General features: G+C 42.7%; 1 protein-coding gene across 1 annotated transcript in view; it reads left to right on the top strand.

Annotated features, from left to right (window-relative positions):
• Positions 1 to 14,088: 14,088 nt before the first annotated feature.
• Positions 14,089 to 21,128, top strand: part of NLK (nemo like kinase) — a 139,187-nt gene continuing 132,147 nt past the window's right edge. The window contains exon 1 of the mRNA XM_081109585.1: positions 14,089 to 14,647. Coding sequence (XP_080965711.1) covers positions 14,190 to 14,647 — 458 coding nt within the window. The 5' untranslated portion in view covers positions 14,089 to 14,189. The remainder of the gene's footprint in view (positions 14,648 to 21,128) is intronic.

The following is a 21,128-nucleotide window of genomic DNA, read 5'->3' as shown; positions in this document are numbered from 1 at the left end:
ACCTGCTCAATATGGCTGAAGGGGATGAGGGAGGTAGGGGACGGACTGGATGGAATGTACATGAACATACACATAAAATAACTCCAGAATATTTCTTAAAAAATATATTTTATTGAATTTTTACAGAGAGAAAGGGAGAGGGAGAGTTAGAAACATCGATGAGAGAGGAATAACCATCAGCTGCCTCCTGCACACCCCCCACTGGGGATGTGCCCACAACCAAGGTATATATATGCCCTTGACCAGAATCAAACCCGGGACCTTTCAGTCCACAGGCCGACGCTCTACCCACTGAGCCAAACCGGTTAGGGCAAACTCCAGAATATTTAAAGGGCAACTTCACTGCCTAAGTTCTAGCTGATGTCCTTTCTTCTCCCTGAAGCTTTCAGCACACTCCAATCCACAAAGATCTTATCAGTCCAGTTTACTGAGGAAGAATCATGTGATATTTTGTGACATCTCTTGTTCATTTTCATCTCATTTCCATTCCTTTGCCTTGAAGGCAGCTTCTAAATATATTTACTTGCCCGGCTGGCATGGCTCAGTGGTTGAGCGTCAACTTATGAACCAGGAGGTCACAATTTGATTCCCGGTCAGGGCACATGACTGGGTTTCAGGCTTGGTCCCCAGTGTGGGGCCTGCAGGAGGCAGCTGATCAATGATTCTCTCTTATCATTGATGTTTCTATCTCTCTCTACCCCTTCCTTCCTCTCTGAAATCAATAAAAATATATTTTAAAAATAAGTAATAAATAAATGTATTTACTTGCCAGGCCCTCCTTTAGATACTGGGATACAAAATAAACAAAATGAAAATCCTGCCCTCACAGAGTTTACTGTTTCAGTAGAGGGAGACAGATAATAAATAAGTAAGTAAATATGTAGTTTGTTAGATGGGACTAGGAATGCTTTGGAGGAAAATAAATCAGGGTGAGAGGATAAGTATGTCTATTGTAGTACTTACTAAGTTGTGTTATAATTACCTGTGCCTAGATTGTTTTTCTTTTTTTTTTACAGAGCTTTTTTAAAAAATATTTCTTTATTGATTTCAAAGAGGAAGGGAGAAGGAGAAAGAGACAGAAACATCAATGATGAGAGAGAATCATTGATTGGCTGCCTCCTGCACGCCCCTACTGGGGATCGAGCCCGCAACCCAGGCATGTGACCTTGGCCAGAATTGAACCTGGGACCCTTCAGTGCACAGGCCGACGCTCTATCCACTGAGCCAAGCCAGCTAGGGCCCTAGATTGCTTTTTAAGGCCATAATTTGATTTTATTAATTCCTATAGCATATATATATATGTAAGTGACCTTTACAACCAAACGACCGGAACGACAGGTCAACCAGTCTCTATAATGCGCACTGACACTGCCAACCTCCTGCCGCCCCTCCCCTTGGCAGCCAACCTCCTGCAGCCCCTCCCCCAAGCTGGCCAGCCCCCCAATAGTCCTCGATAGCAGGCCAGGCCAAGGGACCCCACCTGTGCATGAATTCGTGCACTGGGCCTCTAGTGTATTTAATAAAAACAGAAAAGCAGTATTAGTTGACCCCGAGATGAGACTTCCTTGTTTAAATCCAATTTCTGCCACTTATCAGCATGACCTTGGATAAGGTACTTAGTTCTCTGTGTGTGGCTTTCCTCATCTTAAAAAAAAAAAAAGACAATGACGGTACCTTCCTCATAGGGTTGTTGGGATGATTAAATGAGATAATATATTAAAGCACTTAAAATAATACCCCTGCATAGGTAGCACTTAATAATTGATACTGTTATTATTAAAAAATTGTCTGTGATCTGAATATGTTCTAACAGTATGAACTTTAGGGCAATTAAAATAATGTCATTTGAAAATCTGTTTATGCTAAGCAAGGTCTTCAGATGAACCATCCTCTAAATTTACACCAGCATATCATTGCAGCACAAATGTAGCCTGAGAGGTTTACCCAGAATATGCAGACGTGAGCAGCTGACACAGGCCCTGGCTATCCTTTTGTGAACCTCAGACCCCACCTTGCATCCAGCACTCCCCAGAGCTGCCTAGTTGCTAGGTTTGGGAACATGGTGTTAAAAATACAAATGTCCAGTTCATTTGATGATAATGTGTTCTGACAGTATTTAGCCTACAGGCCATGTACATTTCCATCATCTCTTCTCAGTAAAGAGATTGCCTGGAGCTATGTCAGTGTCTAGAAATATTGTCTTCTCAATTGTCAACAAAGTAAAAAAGAGTCATTTCTTAAATTTGTCTGGGATACTGTAGTTGGCAAAGCACTCTCCTATCCATTATCATTCAGTCCACAAGCAAACACTCCATAGAGACAAGAAAGGGTGATCATTTCCACTTAGCAGCTATGGAAACAAAGGCTTATAAAGTTAAGCCTCAGCCAAGTTGGATGAGCTTCTTCTAGCTCATGATTCTGTCTCTATGCCCTACCCCAGGCTTCCCACAAATCCCGGGATCCTCCCAAGCATTCAACATGTTGACATGGGCCCTTTCCCTTGGTGGTTATCCATCACTATATCTTTTTTTTAATTTGTCCAATACCTACTCCTGTTTAGAGCCACAAAATTCACAACTATACTTTTTTCAGGCCGGGTGAGCCTTACCTCAGTCCACTAGAGCATCATAGGCCTCCTGCATCCAGTCTCTTATGGTTCTATCACTGGGGCTGACACTCCATGGTTGGAGGATGGAAGTTGACATTCTGAAGTGACTCCAAAAAGGTGCATAGCTGCCATAAATATAATAGTGATAGACAATCTGTTACCCTGGCACAAATCTAGGCAAACTGAGGTTCTCCTGGAAAATATACTCTATTTCTCAGGCCAGTAACATTTTTCAAAATTAATAGTGTGTGGTAGATTTAGATAATTTTCCTAACTTATTTTACCAAATAAGAGTAATAAATAGTAATCATCATAAAATAATAATATAGGAACATTTTCACACCAAAAAGGTAGGAGAGGTAGAATCTCAAAATAAGAAACAATACATTTAGCTTTATGAAGAACTCAGAAATCATTTTTTTAAATTTCTTTTTTAGAAATAATTCTTATGTTTCTTATTCTATAGAGGCCTGTGTGAAACACTTCACAGGCACTTGCTCTGGAGCTGGCATTTGGAATCGCTGCTCTGGGACTTATAACATTATTTTGCCCTAATGTCGTTGACTCCTGCTGTGTTCAGAACTAGAGAATCCCAGGCCTAAGCAAGCATGGGTGTGGACGAGCAATAAAATGTGTCTGTACCTCTGAATTGGAGCCAAGACTTGTGAATTGTTCTTTCTGGATATACTATTAAAAGCAGTGAACATGATATAATTAGGCATCATTTGGAACAGCGCATTTGTTTTGTAGTGGTTAGGACAACATGCTAAGCCTAGGAATAATTATGGAATCTGCAGTCAGCAGAGGGAAGCACCTGATTGGATGTCACATGTTACTGCAACATAATACATTCAAGACCTGTACGCTAAAAAGTACAAAACATTGCTCAGGGAAATTAATGAAAGCCCAAATAAACGGAGAGGTAGATGTACTGTGTTCATGGGCTGGAAGACTCAATGTTAGTAAGGTTGACCCTTGAATAACGTGGTTTGAACTGCACAGATATTTATGCCTGGATTTTTTTTTCAATAAATACAGTCAGCCCTTTCATATCACAGGTTTCACAACCCCAGATCAACCAACCACAGATCAAAAGTATTTTTTGCATTCTCAACTGCAGTTTCCCAACCATGAATCAAAAATACTGTTTTCAGTCTGTGGTTGGTTGAAACTGCTGATGCGAAGGGCCAACTGTAGTTAAGTTTTGGGGGAGTCAAAAGTTATAAGCAGATTTTCAACTGCATGGGTGTTGGCCCATTTAAGTCCAACGATGTTCATGGGTCAACTGTAGCTATCTACACAAAAACCTGTACACACATATTTATAGCAGCTTCATTTATAATTGCCAAAATCTGGAAATTACCCAATGTCCATCAACTGGTAAATGGATACATAAATTGTGATTCATCTCTACAATGAGATACTCGGCAGTAAAAAGAAAATATCTATTGATACATGAAGCACCATGGGTGAATCTCAAACACATTTTGAGTGAAAGAAACCTTACATATGAGTACATACTGTATAACTCCATTTGATATGAAATTTTAAAACGGGCAAAACTAATCTATAGTGATGGGAAGCAAATAAGTGGTTCCTTGCCTCGAGACTGGGAAGGATTGATTAGAAAGAGACAAAGATAGAAACATTCTCTATCTCAATTGGAGTAGTGATTACATGGGTGTAGATGTTTGTCAAAACTCAATAAACTTAAAATATTTGTTGGCTGTAAAGTACAGTTCAATCAAGATTATTTTGAAAGTAAAAATAAATTTTTGAATTGATTTTTTTGAATTAAAAAAATTTTTTTTAAATATATTTTATTGATTTTTTACAGAGAGGAAGGGAGAGGGATAGAGAGTCAGAAACATCGATGGGAGAGAAACATCAATCAGCTGCCTCCTGCACACCCGCCACTGGGGATGTGCTCGCAGCCAAAGTACATGCCCCTGACTGGAATCGAACCCGGGACCCTTCAGTCCGCAGGCCGACGCTCTATCCACTGAGCCAAACTGGTCAGGGCTGAATTAAAATTTTTTATCAATTCCTAACTGTGTCCTTGTGCTAGCTACCATGCATATAAAGGGTTGCACAGATGCAGTCTCAAGTTGTTGCAGATAGGAGCTCTTCATTTGAAAATAATGGCCTGCCTAGACAGGTATATAGAGATAGAGTATCTAACCAAATAGAAACAGGCCAATGCTCTAAAATGTGATTTTTTATTATTAGAGTACTACTTACAATCTGAATATATAAGCAGCAACAGGTTTTGCAGGCAGAAGACAAAGGTAAAGTCATAGGGATGGCTTGTGGAGAAAGAAAAAAGAAAGGCTATGTGACTTCCTTACAGGCCAGTGGGAAAGTCATTAGATGCTCTCAGCTCTTCAGTCTTGGAAGAAATTCCGGAATCAGTAATATTGAGGATTAAGGAAGAAAGGATGCTCACACTCCAGCAGCCTGGAGTTCTGCGTGGATCACAGTAGGCATCCCTCAGCCAAAGTAAAATGAGAGAGAAACATTGTGTCATGGACGGGCCCACTTATAGGCACGTGTGCAGAAGGAGGCATGGATGGGAACACGTTGAAGCCTTATTTGTAAAAGCTAGAAGATGTAAGCAACTTAAATGGGAAATGATTTAATAAATAAGACACATCAGGCCCTACCGGCGTGGCTCAGTGGTTGAGCATCAACCCATGAACCAGGAGGTCATGGTTCGATTCCCGGTCAAGGCTTCAGCGTGTTCCCAGCCATACCTCCTGCTGCACAGGTTTTCATTGAAGGGTCATGACGTCCCTGGAGCAGTGTCCTGGGGCAGGAATTTATCAATGTTTCCAGAACCACCAAGAATTTCCAGTCAGACAGTTCCATTGACGCAATGATTCTGGCTCTTTAGATCTCCCACCAGCCTCTTCTCCACCCCACTCCCACAAGCCCCATGCTCTGAGACCATGCCCATCCAGCAACCTTCTGCTGATGATTTAGTTTCCCATGGAGGCTTGCCTAGTGGGAGAAAGTGTGCGGAGGGGAGGAGGCAAGTATAACAATGAAGGTGTTGGTGGTATTTGTCCCTGAAAGGCAGTCAAGTGGCCTGCTTCTTGCTTCCAGGCCTTTATTAGGAGGCCCCTTATCCTAGTGTTCCAAGTTTTTTGTGTGCACTGGAAGCTTTTACAAATCCTCATGTCCAAGTCGTACCCCCTACCAATCAAATGGTGTAGGGCACCAAGCAGTTGTCAGCTGCCACCGGCTTGGGAGACCCTATTGTGTCTCTCTTTCCAACTCCATCTTCAGTGAAATCATGCTTAAAATCAACTGTGGTGGAAGTTTTCGTACCACTGAATTCCCGTGGTCGGCAAACTGCGGCTCGCGAGCCACATGTGCTCTTTGGCCCCTTGAATGTGGCTCTTCCACAAAATACCACCAAATACCATGTGTGGGCGCGCATGTACAGTGCGATTGAAACTTCGTGGCCCATGCGCAGAAGTCGGTATTTTGTGGAAGAGCCACACTCAAGGGGCCAAAGAGCCGCATGTGGCTTGCGAGCCACAATTTGCTGAGCTGCAGTTTGCCGACCACTGAGTTAGACCATAAGTCAGGTGTGTGTGTGTGTGTGTGTGTGTGTGTGTGTGTGTGTGTGTGTGTTTCTTTCTAAAGAGCCAATTATTAAGCACTTACCAGCACACCCCTGAAGCCAGGAACCTAGGGTTTTTAAAGATCCCCAGGCGAGTCCCATGTACAGCAAGATTTGTGCTCAGTGTGGTCTTGGAGAACTTGATGTCCCCTGCTACCTCTAGGAATGGGTATTTGAGCCTGCAGCTTTCTTTCTAACCTGGGGCCACTGTCTCTGAAAACTTTCCGAGAGGGCAACCTTCATTCTGTTCCGTTCGCTGAACTCTGTCTTTTGATGTGTTGGGGGTGGATCGCTGGAAGTTTTGTACGAGGCTTATCATGGCCCTTTTAGTGAAAAGTGTCTTGTCACATTTGCAGTCCAAGCTGAAAATGGTTCCACAGGACATTTCCCATATGACATTATGAAATGTCCCTTATTTTATTATTGTATGTTCAATTGTATGTGTTATACTTCCATTTATTAACTTAAGAAGTCAAAGTAATAAAGGGCATCTGCAAATGTTAAGAATAATGCTCATATTATATTTTTTAAAACATTTTAAAAAATTAACTTTAAGCCGAAACCGGTTTGGCTCAGTGGATAGAGTGTCGGCTTGCGGACTGAAGGGTCCCAGGTTCGATTCCGGTCAAGGGCATGTACCTGGGTTGCGGGCACATCCCCAGTGGGAGATGTGCAGGAGGCAGCTGATCGATGTTTCTCTCTCATCGATGTTTCTAACTCTCTATCTCTCTCCCTTCCTCTCTGTAAAAAATCAATAAAATATATTTATAAAAAAAATTAACTTTAAGATAAAATGTTTCTCACTGATTCACCTGGGAAGGGGGGAAGTGTTGGACATTGCCTGACTCTCATGGCCAAGGACGTGAGTCAGGGCTAAGATTTAACCCCGGGGTTTGGAGCTGAAAGGCAGAGAGGGGTTAGGCGAGGCCAAAGTCCTCAGACAGTCCTGCAAAGGGAACACTCAGGCTGTGTTATTGAGCTGGATGGAGGCCCCGCTGTGAGGGGTAAAAGACCCAGGGCCTCAGTAGAGGGCCTGGACAACACGTGAACTTGGATTCGCCTGGCCTTACCCAGTCCCCAGCTTGTTACCATATTCCATCTCTGTCTTAGTTCTCTTGACTCCTGACATTGTATTGCCCCCAAACTGATTCTTCCGCTGTCCTATCGGGCTTCCCTTATTATGCATCCCTGTAGCTGAGCATGGACATGTCCTTTGTCCCACAATACTGCCAAATGCTCAAAGGTTTGCAGCCTTACACTGCTTTGTTTTGTTTTTAATATATTTTTTATTGATTTCAGGGAGGAAGGGAGAGGGAGAAAGAGATAGAAACATCAATGATGAGAGAGAGTCATTGATCGGCTGCCTCCTGCAAGCCCCCTATTAGAAATCGAGCCCACAACCTGGGCATGTGCCCTTAGCCAGAATCAAACCGGGAACCCTTCAGTCCACAGGCCAACGCTCTATCCACTGAGCCAAACCGCCTAGGGCCCTACTCACACTGTTTGATCAAGCTTCCAGCTTTACTTTGGCACTGACTGCTATGTTATGTCCTGTCACAAGGCTGATATAGGGCCTGAAGGGGCACTAGAAAATAAATGAGGAAAAATAGGAGAAGCAGTTTACAATTTATTAAGATTTAAGTGTCACATTTCATTCTCTCCCCCCCCCCCCCAGCTCCCCACTCTCCAAACAGAAGGGCACTGGAAATGGAGACATCAGGAAAAAAATTGATCAGAGAACTACCAATATAAGACACTATCTGTATTAACTGGCTACTCTGTGTCGGGCACTATGCCCGGTATTTCATATATTAATCTGTGACCTTATTTAATCCTGTCAATATCCCTTCAAAGTAGATATTACTTTCTACTTCAAAATAGGATTACTATCCCATTTCACAGATGGAGAAACTAAAGCTCAAAAGTGTTAAGTGCACAAAATCATGTCTTAGAAAATTTTTCATAGCATTGCATTTCAGTTGAAGACATTGAATGTCTAAGTTCTTCAGGGGAGGGAGACATCCAGAGGGCTAGTATCAGAGGAAGGCTTCATGAAAGATCTGAGGTTCTAGGAGCAGAACCTTGAAAAGCGAGCAGAACTTGGGGAGAAGAAGAGGTAGAAGGAATTCCAGGTCTGCAGGAAGGAGCCAGAGGATGGAGGAAGCATGATTCAGAAGGGTGTCTGATGAAAGGCCGGAGGTGGTCCTACCTGCCTGGCACCGAGGATTTGGTTTAAAAATGTTGAAAAGGGGAGACTTATGTAATACTTTAAACAATTAAAAATTTAAATTAAAAAAAAATGTTGAAAAGGTATCATAGACCCAGTGAGGGGGGCCCCTTGGCTGTGAAGATTGAAAGTGGAAGAATTTCCTGTCTACGCTTCCCTGCACTCCATAGCATCACTTCCTAGGCCATGCCCTGCAGCTGTGTGATGCAGTGGGAAGACCATACAGTGTGAAGCTGGCTGCTCCATAGCTAGGTGAGGTTCAAGTTACTGTGCCTTCCTGAGTCTGTTGCTTCACTTGCAGAATGGAATGTAGTGATGATTTATCACATAAGATAACATTCCTTGAGTACCCAGCACCATTGAATAGGTTGCCCCTTTGGTTGTCCTTTAATGCTCATGGTCTGGCTCAAGTTCTACAAAGTCTCTACCGGCAACTCAAGATGGAGCCAGTTCTTGGAAAACAGGCAAGATCACCCCCGCTTCCTGCACATTCTATTCCTGCTTATGCATTCTGATGTCCTGCTTGCTTTTTTAGACTCTAAGTGCTATCCTGCTGACTCACTTCCGACTTCTCCTTCATCATGCTCAGCTCCTGAAAATGGAACAGAATGGAAAGGGCCGGATCCTGTGCTGTCTGGCAATGTGGTTAAGAGGAATTGGGTGGCTATCAGGCCAGCCCAAGTGGATGGAATGCTGGGGACATGAACTGAGCAATGCCCAAAGTGTTTTTCTCATCTGACACATAGGACACTCTGCCTGGCCTGTAATACTAATAATAACCACTCCACTCACTGCCACTGATGAAGAGCCAGGCAGGCCCTGAGCTGTGTGCTTCCCATGACTGTCTATTTGAATCATCACAATAACTGGAAAAGTCGGGGATTCTCTCTATTTTATGGACAAGGAAATTCAGACTGTGACAGGTGAAGGAACTTTCCCTAGATCACAGAGCTCAAAAGGGGCAGAGCAGTGATTCAAACACATGATCTAGATCTATACTGTCTGATATGGTAGCCACGAGCCACATGAGGCTAATGAGCACTTGAAATATGACTAGTGCGAACTGAGGAAATTGAATTTTTAACTCAATTGAGATGTGCTATAAATGCAAATATATGTCAGATTTCAAAGACCTAATATCAAAATATATATAATTTTTTATATTGATTACATGTTTAAGATGACAATATTTTGGATATATTGAGTTATATAAAATATATTAAAATAACTATATATCTGTTTCTTTTCATTTTTAATGTGACTACTAGAATATTTAAAATTTCATAGTGGCTCTCATTATATTTCTATCATATAAAGAATGTCCCAGAAAATGTATACACACTTTAACAGCTGTAGATTCTATTACATTTTGAAAATTAAATGTATTTTCATAAACACTCCCTTCAAAGTGTGTATACATTTTTGGGGGACATCCTATATATATTTAGACAGAGCTGATCTGAACCATGAACATTAAATGGTCATTGGGCCAGTGATTTATCAATTGATAATTTGACAAATTACATTTTGATAATTTGGGGGGGCATGAATCCCCAATTTATGTATTTTTTACTTATTTATAAATTATATACATGTACATTACTCTGCATATTATGTATATTATAAAACACTGACAAAATGGACATTTTAAAAAGATGAAATTAAAAATAAGCAGAATTAGTTGTATTCGTTTCCTCTTAGAGCCTAATAGCTTACGTTGTCAACTTGGAGTATGTTCACACCATTTTGGAAACTCCTGCACTACACTTAGAGCTCTTAGAGGGCAGAGATTTTATTTCATGTATCCCCTCCCACATTATTGAACATAGCACCAAACCTACATACACTTCATGCTCAAAAAATGTTTGTGTCAGGAATCAATAGCTCTTAATAAGCAATAATTTTTTGGTGGATTGGATTATTTCTTTATTTCACATGTATTGAGCACTTTTAGGTGCTAGGTACTATAATAGGTGCTGAAAAGTAAGTTTAAGAAGCCCTGGCTCATGTTGATCAATGGTTATAGCATCGGCCCACACCCAAAGGGTGTCAGGTTTGATTCCCAGTCAACGGCAGGTATCTGGGTTTCGGTTCTCTCCCTGCCCCTGGTTGAGGAGCATGCGGGAGGCAACTAGTCCATGTGTATCTCTCACAATGATGTTTCTCTCTCTCTCTCTCTCTCTCTCTCTCTCTCTCTCTCTCTCTCTCTCTCTCCTTCCTCCCATCCTTCCCTTCCACTCTCTCTGAAAAAGCAATAGAAAAAATATCCTCAGGTGAGGATTAACAAAACAAAAAAGTTTAAGAAAATTCAGCCCCTTCTAGGCCAGTGCTTCTCAAACTTGAGCATGTGTAAGAATCACCTGGAGGGCTTGTCAGACAGATTCCTGCCCGCACCCCCAAGAGATTCTGACTCGGAAGGCCTGGGATAGAACCTGAGACTGCATTTCTAAGAAGCTTCTAGGAAACTACCCTTTGGAGGAGACTGATATGCACTGGGAAATTGGAAAAGCATCCCAAATATTATGTGAGGATGGGGCTAGGGAAAGAGAATGAACATATATTAAACTTTCACTGTTCGCAAAGAACTTTCAAAATATACAACCTCATTTAACCCTCACCACAACTTGATGAGACATATATTATCTTCATGTTCAGTTGAGGCAACTGAGATGCAGGTTAGTTAAATTACCTAAGTCACAGAGCTAGTAAACAGCAGAGCTTAGATTGGTACCTACTTCTCTGCACTGAAGAATTCATGCAAATATTTAGTGTGTCTTCATCTTTTAGACACTGCCCTGGGAACCTGAGTGGGACAGACCAGCTCTCTGTCTTGGTCAAACTCCGTAAACAATCAAAATACAGAGTTTTCAGCGATATGAGGGAGGCAGTGCAATGGAGCTTATAACAGAGACACAACTCTACAACAGGGTTGAGAAAGCTTTCCAGGGGGAAAAAACAAAAGTAAAATTTACAGGAAGAATTGCATGATAAGTTAGAAAGTGGAGGGTGTGTGAGGAATGTTTTGAACTGAAGTTATGCATGAAGGCTTGGAGAGACTGAAAAAAGTTTAGAATGTCTGAAGAGGGTGGATATGAGAGATAAGGCCTTGAGGAAGGCGGGAACCAGCTAGTGCTGGGTCATTTAGACTTACTGACTTTAATCAAGGGTAGGAGCATGGTCAGACTTGAATTTTTAAAAGATTGCTATCCTCTCAGTGGAGGATGGATTAGAGAAGAGCTCGCCTGTAAGCAGGAAGATGCACTAAAGATGCCAGTAGTGAAAATTTTAGTAATACTGTGGCAACTGGGAATGGGAAGGAGGTTAGAAGTGTTCCAAAGTGTTGAAAACTTTATGCTTGATTGGAAGGGGAGGAGTGGGTAGGCAAAAGAGAAATCAAAGATGATCTCCAGGGTTCTCAGTGCACATCTTTTGTAAAAGAAGATTCTGTAAGCTTATTATTTCATTTTTTTAAAAGTAATTCAGATAAGTGAAGTTATGTGAAAGTGAAAGAAAGATGATGCTTTAGTAAGATTTCAATGACTAGAATTTATTGGCTTAGAGAATATGGGAGAAAATTACGATCTTTATGGTTAACTTTATTATTTTATTGTTTTAATTTGCATTTGTATGATAGGCTTACTGTCCATTGAGAGCTGAGTTGTGAATGCTGGACTTAACGCCTCTTTTTGCCAAGATCAAGATTGGCCACGAAGGACCAGCCATAGGTATGAACTGCCAGTATACTGAGTTTCTTCTGCGACAGTTTGTTGAGTAACCTTGAACCTTGAATTTCTGGAGAGCTCCACTTGCCTTTTTGCTCCCCCTAGCTTTTCACACCTTATGCCTTTAAAAGGGATGTAGAGGGCTCCTATCAATGGACCAGCGAAGACTTGGACTCCGCCTTCTTCTTCTGGGCCACGCCCCCTTTCCCTTAAACCACACCCCCTTCACTGATCCCGCCTCCTAAAAAAAAGTCGCCGCTGATATGACAGCGAATTCTCCACAATCCTGACCTATAGAAAATCTGAAAGGTGGGACCGAGATCAATCTTTTTGTCCATTTGTTAAATCAAGTGTCTATCTGGCACCAGTCTCAGCCCACTTCATCTTCAAGCCAAGGATTGGTTCCTCTGTTCTTGGTCCCCGGCTCATGATTGGTTCTTTCATTCCACCCTCTCTTCCAGCTTTGCAGGCGGGATTAGCACGCAGCTTCCTGCTCCTGCCAAAAAAATAAAAGAAGAAAAAGAAAAGAGGAGAGAGGCGAAAGAAAATGTCACAGAGATCTTTGGGTTTTAATTCGCTGCTAGCCTTGTCGGTCAGGCCAAACTCTGCCTTTTGATTGGTTTTCCTATCTGCCCATCCCAGATAGGGGCGGGATTTCCCCAGGAGACCCACATCTTGTTGCCACTGGCCGAACAGTGCGCCTGTCTGAAGCTCCGGTCCCAGGATTGGGAGCGGCTGCGGACAGGTGGGCGTGGATTGGCTAGGGAAGCCGGTCAGTGTGAGACGGGGGCGGGGCCTCGGCGGCTGGTTGCGCGTGTCCGCCGCTGGCTCCGCTCTATCCGGCTTTGCTAGGGGAGGTGAGTCTGGCCGCGGCTGCACCGGCGGCTGAGGAGGCGGCGGCTGAGGAGAAGACGGCCGCAGCGACTGAGGAGGAGAAAGCGGCCGCGGGGACTGAAGCCGGGTGGGGGGGGAGGGGGGGAGACGGAGCAGCCTTGAGCCCTGCGGGGGCCGTCGTGCGGGGGGATCCACCCGCTCTCCCCCCCAACCCTCCTAGCAGCAGCAGCAGCAGCAGCCGGCGGCGGGGGTAGGAATCTGCCCGCTTCCGACTGCACCCCGCCCGCCTCTCCCGGGGCTGCTATTCTTTGGCCCCGGGACCCTCACCTCCTCCCGGGGCGGTTCCCTCTGTCTGGGCGTCCGGGTGCTCCCCACCTCTCTTTCATTCCTGCCTGCACCTCCTCGCCCTCACTTTGCCCTGCTGCTCTTTCTCCTCGCGGTCCTGCCCGTCGCCTCCTCGGCTCGCGCTCCCTCTCCTGCCTCCTTCCTGGCTCTTCTCTGTTCGGGAAAGTTTAGTACCACCCCGCCCCCCCCAACCGGGTCAGCCTGCCGAAGAGTAGGGGGAGATGTAGGGAGGCCTGCGAGCGCGAGGGGGGGAAGCCGGTCTCCCTGAAAATTGCCCCCCATCTTCTTCTTTCGGGGTGGCTGGAACCTTTTTTAATCGTGTTTTCGAGGAGGCGGTAGGTGTTTAGAAAAGGATGTGGGGATGGAAGGGGTAGATGAGTCAACCCTCTTAGGAGATTCCCAGGGTGGTGCGCTGCCCGGTCCTTCTCGCGCGCGGCGTCCAGGGGGTCAGGAGGCTGGGCCTTTATTCCCACATTCGAAGTTGGAGCCTCCCCCGAAGTAAGGATGGCGTTTTAGTACCCACTTGTGGCAGGAAACCTGGGGGGCACGGGGGGGTTCCTTTTCCCTTTTTCTTTTCTTTTTCCTTTTTTATTTTTTATTTTTGGCAATCCACACCCTTCCACACACACACACACCCCACAATCCAACACCAAGATCCTCCAACTCGCTCGGATGGACTGACGAAGACGGAAAGCCAGTTGCGCCCCATGGTTTTTGAGGTGGCGTGAGTGGTTTTTCTTCTTCTTTTTTTTTTTTTTTTTAATGGCCAAATGACAGCTTTGACCTAGTTTGCTTTCCAATCAGAGGGCATATTTTTTTTTTTGAATGTCTCTTTGTGGCGCGAGAGCCAACGCAAAAATGATGGCGGCTTACAATGGCGGTGCATCTGCGGCAGCAGCAGGTCACCACCACCACCATCACCACCACCTCCCACACCTCCCTCCTCCTCACCTGCACCACCACCACCACCCTCAGCACCATCTCCACCCGGGGTCGGCGGCCGCCGTCCACCCGGTCCAGCAGCATACCTCCTCGGCCGCGGCCGCCGCCGCCGCAGCGGCCGCCGCTGCTGCCATGTTAAACCCCGGGCAGCAGCAGCCCTACTTCCCATCACCGGCCCCGGGCCAGGCCCCCGGACCAGCTGCAGCAGCCCCGGCTCAGGTACAGGCTGCCGCAGCTGCCACGGTGAAGGCGCACCATCATCAGCACTCGCATCACCCGCAGCAGCAGCTGGACATTGAGCCGGACAGACCGATCGGATACGGAGCCTTCGGTGTTGTCTGGTGAGTGTCCAAGGGAAGACACAGCTTCTCAGGGTGTCTTCTCGTGGTGGTGATGGGGCGAGTCGCCGCCTACGGTGGTCTCCACGTTGACCGAAGTGGAGCAGGACACGCTCGCTGCACGTGGTAAAGAGGAAGGCACCCTCTGTAGGAAGGCACACCCTCACTTGCGTGGTAAAGAGGCCTGATGCATGGGCTGTCTAAGCTTATACCTTTTTTTTTTTAAGTGTTAATCCCCACCTGAGGATATTTTTCCAGTCGATCTTTTGGAGACAGTGGAAGAGAGAGGGAAGGACAGAAACATCGATGTGAGAGAAACACATCCATTGGTTGCCTCCTGCAAGCTCCCGACCAGGGCCCAGGACCGGGGAGGAGCCTGCAATCAAGGTCCGTGCCCTTGACCGGAATCGAACCCGGGATCCTTTGGTCCACAGGCCAACGCTCTAGCCACTGAGCCACACCGGCTAGGGCTAAGCTTATGCTTTTGAGTCATGTCAAATTTTGGTGGAGAAACCCGTTTGCTGTCTTACCAAACTTTTTGTTTAGAATCTAACCAAGCCTCTAAGTGTGGGATCCATAGATGAATGTGTGAAACGGGTTTTTCCTGCAAAAACCTTGGGCATCTCTCCTCTTTGACTTAGAGTGAACCAGTTGCCCAATTGCAGCAAATGTCACAACAGACCCAAACTCGATTCCTTTGAATCATTTTACCATTGGGACGTACCTTGCAAAACTACTTTGCTACCCCTCCCGTCTTTTCAGCCCTTAATTTGAGATCTTGATCCCCAGGAAGAAGATAGGGTTCATATTTGAACCAGTTAAGTCACTTCTTGCGTGGTTTATTTTAAACCGTAAGGCTACAGTTGGGAAGTATTTCGCTTCAGCCTTTTGATAAGAATGCATTAAATATAGCATCACACACGAGTACCACAAATGAGGTCAGTAGATGGTAGCTATACAGTGGCCCACATTTGGTGTAATGTTTTAGTGTCATTTAGTGCCTCTTAATTTGCTCTTATCCCTTGGTTGGTTGCTGTAGTAGCAAGTATGCTTTTTAAACATGTGAAACTGCTCTACTTTTGCTGGTGCTAAGATATTTCTCAAAGTCCAAGGGTTTCTTAAACGCAACATTGTGTCTGTTCTTAGGAAGATTGGTAGTTTTTAATAAAATGTACTTAGCATTGAAGGGTTCTATTTGTGTCCAAACTAGAGTGAACTGAGTTTTTCCACCAAGGATTCAGTACTGTGGTGTGGATAGATGAATTGATGTTTTGAGTGCATTCAAAAATAGATTCTTGTTAATGTCTAGAAAAGCCCCCATCACCACAGGAAAATGAACAAACTCTTTGGAACTAGCCTCGTAAATGTCTCCTTTCGTCATTGTTTTTCAGGCTATACTTGATGAAGATCATTTTTGCATTGTATCTGGCCATCTTTACATATAGTTAAGATTTTATAATGTAGGCTACTAAGTGGTGGGATCTGTTTGTGTGTTTTTTTGTTTGTTTGTTTTTGTTTTAAACTATTAGTGTTTTCCCAGCTAAATCTCCCAGGAGATTGCTGCTGTAGTGCTCCCTTCTCTAAGGTGTATGGGATTCCTGGTGGCAAAGAGTAATGGTGCCTCTTTCATCGTTCTGCTCGGGCTCGGGGACCTGCCTGTTCCTGCCTTCCTCTCTTCTCTTCCATATCCTATCCTCAGGGATTGCACTGTGAACTTCCTTCCATTTCTTGCCTGACCCTTGAGGATTTCAAAGCTTGATTGAAGGGGGGGTGGGGGTGGAGGGGGGAGTGGCGGGGGGCGGGGGAGTGGGGGGGGGGGTGGCGGGCAGGAAAAAAGTTGTTCCTTGCTTTAAATTTTGTCATTGATTTACTGAAAATTTGTGTGGATTTTCTTAGCCATGGATACTCTTTCATTTTAGTGCTTTGCATACAGTGCTAAGAACTAGAGATCCTGAAAGGGAAATGGGTTGTATTTCCTATACTATAAAGGTGTTGCCTACATTTCTATCAAATGGTGATGTTACCTGTAGAAATTTTAACTTCAAGTTGGTGCTAAGGGAAAAGTTTTTATTTTTAAAGGCGAGGGAGGTGAGGAATTGGAGTGCTGAAACATCACCCACAGTGAACATTCTGCTAATAGGTATTCTGAATTACTGATATATTAAAATCCCAATATGTTTGATTTGAATTCATTCTAGATTCTTTCATTGATTGACTCCTTCTACCACTCTATGGAGTTTGTTCCATATACATACTTCAAGTGCCTCCTGTGTACCATCTTCTGTTGTAGTACATCGGTTGTTTTGTATTTGCCTGTCTCACTGACTACATTTGTAAGCCCCTTAGGGGTAAGGACTGTGGTCTACAAAAATACATTTTTTTGTCCTAGCGGGTTTGGCTCAGTGGTAAGAGCATAGGCCTGTAGACCGAAGGGTCACGGGTTCAATTCCAGGTCAAGGGCACGAACCTTGGCTGCAGGCTCAATGCCTAGGGCAGAGCATGTGTTGGAAGCAACCAGTAAATGTGTCTCTCTCATATCTATGATCCTCTCTCCTCCCTCTCTTCCACTCTCTCTAAAATCAATAGAAAAATATCCTCCGGTGAGGATTTAAAAAAAAAAAAGATACACTTTTTCTCCCCAGCACTTAGCACAGTGCTGAGGCATCTTTGCTGCTTGGTTACTTGATCTGCTCAAGTCCCTTCTTTGTTCTTTAGCCAAGTTTTTCTAGTTATTGTATTGAGTGTTTTTATCAGCTGTTACAGGTGACATTTTTGGTATGAAAAAAAAGAGTTCCAGCTGTGTGTTTTAGTATGCAAATAATTTTCTATTTTTATATTTCCATATTATTGACTTGCTGTCTGAATTGCTTATTATATTTGGAATTAAAATGCTATGTGACCTAAGATTGTTAAAACCAGAGATCTGAACACCAAACTAGAGTGAAGTGCACTCATATTCTGAAACCCAAGTTAAAGATATTGATAAGGTGTTATACTTTTCAACTAACTGAACCAGAATTTTTCTTTTTAATTTAGAAAGGACCCAATAGAAACAACTATTTTTTAGAAAGGACCCAATAGAAACAACTGTTTTCTAAAATGATTGCAATGTAACATAAAAATATTCTCCTGCCCTAGCTGGTTTGGCTCAGTGGATAGAGCATCGGCCTGCGGACTGAAGGGTCCTGGGTTCGATTCCGGTCAAGGAGATGTACCTTGGTTGCGGGCACATCCCCAGTAGGGAGTGTGCAGGAGGCAGCTGATGGATGTTTCTCTCTCATCAATGTTTCTAACTCTCTATCCCTCTCTCTTCCTCTCTGTAAAAATCAATAAAATATATTAAACAATATTCTCCCAATGATACGTCATTTGATTCAAAGCACCATATACCTACTTGGGTATTATAAGATTCACATATATTTAATGCATTTTTCAAGTATTTTTTTTCTGGCATGGCATAGGAAAGGAAACTGTATCTGCTTTCATGTGTGTGTTTTTTCTGGACATGCACCCAGTGGTACTAACTGGTGGCTAATAATGCTGCATGTAATTTTTTTTTCCCAATTCTTAATCAAGGGCACATTCTTCAATTGATTCTAGAGACAGAGGAAGGGGGGAGGGGGGGGGAGAGAGAAAGAGAAAGACATCAATGTGTGAGAGAGAAACATTGATCAGTTGCCTCCCGTATGTGCCCCAGCCAGAGGTTGAACTCCCAGCCTGGGTATTTGTCCTGACCAGTGATCAAACCTGTGACCTTTGGGTTCACGGGATGACGCTGAGCCACACCAGCCAGGGAAACTGCTGTATGTAATATTGGGGGATATTGTTGTTCTTCCATGTAGGCAAGGAGAGATTTTTACAGAAGTGATGTAGCATTTTACCATTCAGATTTATCACTGAACAGTTTCGTCTGCCGGCTTGATTTCTCATTGTGCTGAATTTAACTAGTGGAATAACTTATCAGTATTGGACAGTTGTGTAAAGGTAGAGAATTACCTATTAGCTTGCTGGTTAAGATGGTGCTTTGACAGTTCAATTAAGGTTTCATTTACAACTGTCTGCTGTGTTTTATCTCTAAGTAGGGGTTCCAGTTTACCTGGCAATATGATCATGGGGTAGCATGAGGTACATTCATTGTCTATGATAGAATATTGCTCATGGGTCATCAAAGCATCGTATACAATTTGACCTTTATCAGATGTCAAGGCTTCCATATATATGGTCATTTTCATAATGCAAAATCAAAACACAAAACAGTGCACAAAAAGAAACCTGAGCCATTTGGTGAGGCTATCATAAATAGTTTTTTGTCTGTAATTCATTGTTGCCAGGAGAAAGTATGTTGTACTTAGAGATATGACAACTCTGGGATGAAGAGTATTGCATTATAGGTTTCAGGGTCTTAGGAGGTGTATACTTTTGACAGTTGGAGGAGGTTGACTACATGAGAGAGGTTTGAGGACTGCTAAACCCATGCAGTTTTGATCTTGGCCACCTGAACTATTGCATTACAGATTGAACTAATGGCACAAATTGCCATTTTGATAAAAGTGAGTCTGGGAAAAGTTGTTTTTGTTTGCTTGTTTTGTTTTTTTACTTATCTGATTAATTGAAAGGTAAAGACCCTGGAATTCATTTGGTCTGGTGCCTTTGTATTCCAAGTAAAGTTGGAGAACTTTGAATTTTATTCTAATACCTTCCGCTTGAATTTTATTCTAATACCTTCTGCAGGTTACTATTATTTAAGTCTTTCAAAACTTAAGCATCACTGTATTGATATTTAGTTATTAACTATGTGATATTGATAAATTATTTAACTTCTCTATTCCTCATCCACAGAGTGAGGATAATAATAGCATCTATCTCATAGGATTGGTGTAAGGATTAAATGAGGTAATCCTTGTAAACCAATGAATACATTTTCTAGCATACAGTAAGTACTCAAAAAATATTAGCTTTTTAAAGTGATAATTATTGTTGGTAGAAAAATCAAACTGTTATATTAATATGCATATAAGTGGTTTCATATATAGTCAGATTTACCAGGTGAAATCAACATGCAGGCTATTTTTGAAGTCATGACTTTAAATAACATAGAGTGTCCACTTAGTTGTGCTATATGCTAACAAACACATAAAAATGTACATACATGTTTGTATGGACTTGTTAGTGTTCTAGTCAGATTATCTCCACTGTTTTAGAAAGTATTATTGCTTTACATCCTGGGAAGGAAATTAATTTTTTCTTTTCAGAATGTAACATGAAGAACATTGTTATCGTCGTCAAAGTTCAGCTTTACTGGAAATTCATTTTACTTGTGTTTGGATGAAAAAGCGTGAATTGCTAAATAAAATCCCAGTGAGGTGGGGAAATATGTGTGATTTAATGAAAAATTATTCAGTGTAAATCCTTATGCAATGCAAAGATAGTCTAGCTTGCTCATCTTGTGAAAATTAGAGGCCTCATTTTTTTTTTCTGATGTTTTCTCTGGTCCTCTTATTCCTCAAATAGCAAACTATAATTTGGAAAAATGGGAAATACTTTTGGGATATGTTTGAGGGAAAACCCTGGAGTTAGTTGCATCAGAAAGATGTATACTAAAGTATAGTAAAGTGTATTTTATTATTAACTGTGTCTTACAGGTTAAGAATCTGTAGTATTGAAGTTTCTCTATTAGCCAAGATTAACAGCCACAGCTGGATTCTTGGGGTGTGGGGACAGGGAGGGTCTGCTTTGTGAAAAGAGCTTTGAAGAAGCAGAGCCTGCACCATAAAAGGAAATGGTTTCTCTTCTAGACATAACAAAGCATTTGTGTGAAACTAGAAATGTGGAAATCTATATTGTTAATTTTAACTACAAAGAATGTACTTTTAGAAATGCAGGTTCATGGTCATAAAGTAAAGAAAGCAAAGAGAGTGAGAGAATAAAAGTAACAAAATCTGATACTAAGTTGGTTTCTTGGTGATAGAAACTCCATAGCCTATAACATTGGAAGTTGTTTTGTACTAAGGATGTACTTTTAGAAACTGTAGGTTCATGGTCATAAAGTAGAGAAAGCAGAGTTAGAGAATAAATAAAAGTAACACAATCTAATGATACTGAGCTGATTTCTTGGTGATGGAAACTCCATAGCCTGAAACATTGGAAGTCATTTTGTATTTAGGCTCTTGACAAGATTATCCAAATTATATTAGAAAAACAAAAGAAACTTGTTTTATTCTTGGGGAGAAATTTTATGTTATACTGTTGAATATCATCTTAGGAGAAAAGAGATAAATATTTTTATTTTAAAAAGACATTTTAGAAAGAATTGCCTTTTCAGACAAGCTAAAGCAACAATAGCCCTCAATTACATGCAACTTTTTTTTTAACATGCAACTCTTTAAGCCATCAATTAGTACCACTGGTGCATGTCCTGGGGGGATAAAATGAGGGCAGACAGAGTTCCCTTTCATATGCTGTGCTAGAAGAAGTATATATGTAA

Source organism: Myotis nattereri (genome assembly GCF_964212035.1).
Source record: "Myotis nattereri genome assembly, chromosome: 16".
NCBI classification, from domain to species: Eukaryota; Metazoa; Chordata; class Mammalia; order Chiroptera; family Vespertilionidae; genus Myotis; species Myotis nattereri.
The sequence above is the reverse complement of the archived record's forward strand: the minus strand, read 5'-3'. Positions and strand labels throughout refer to the sequence as shown.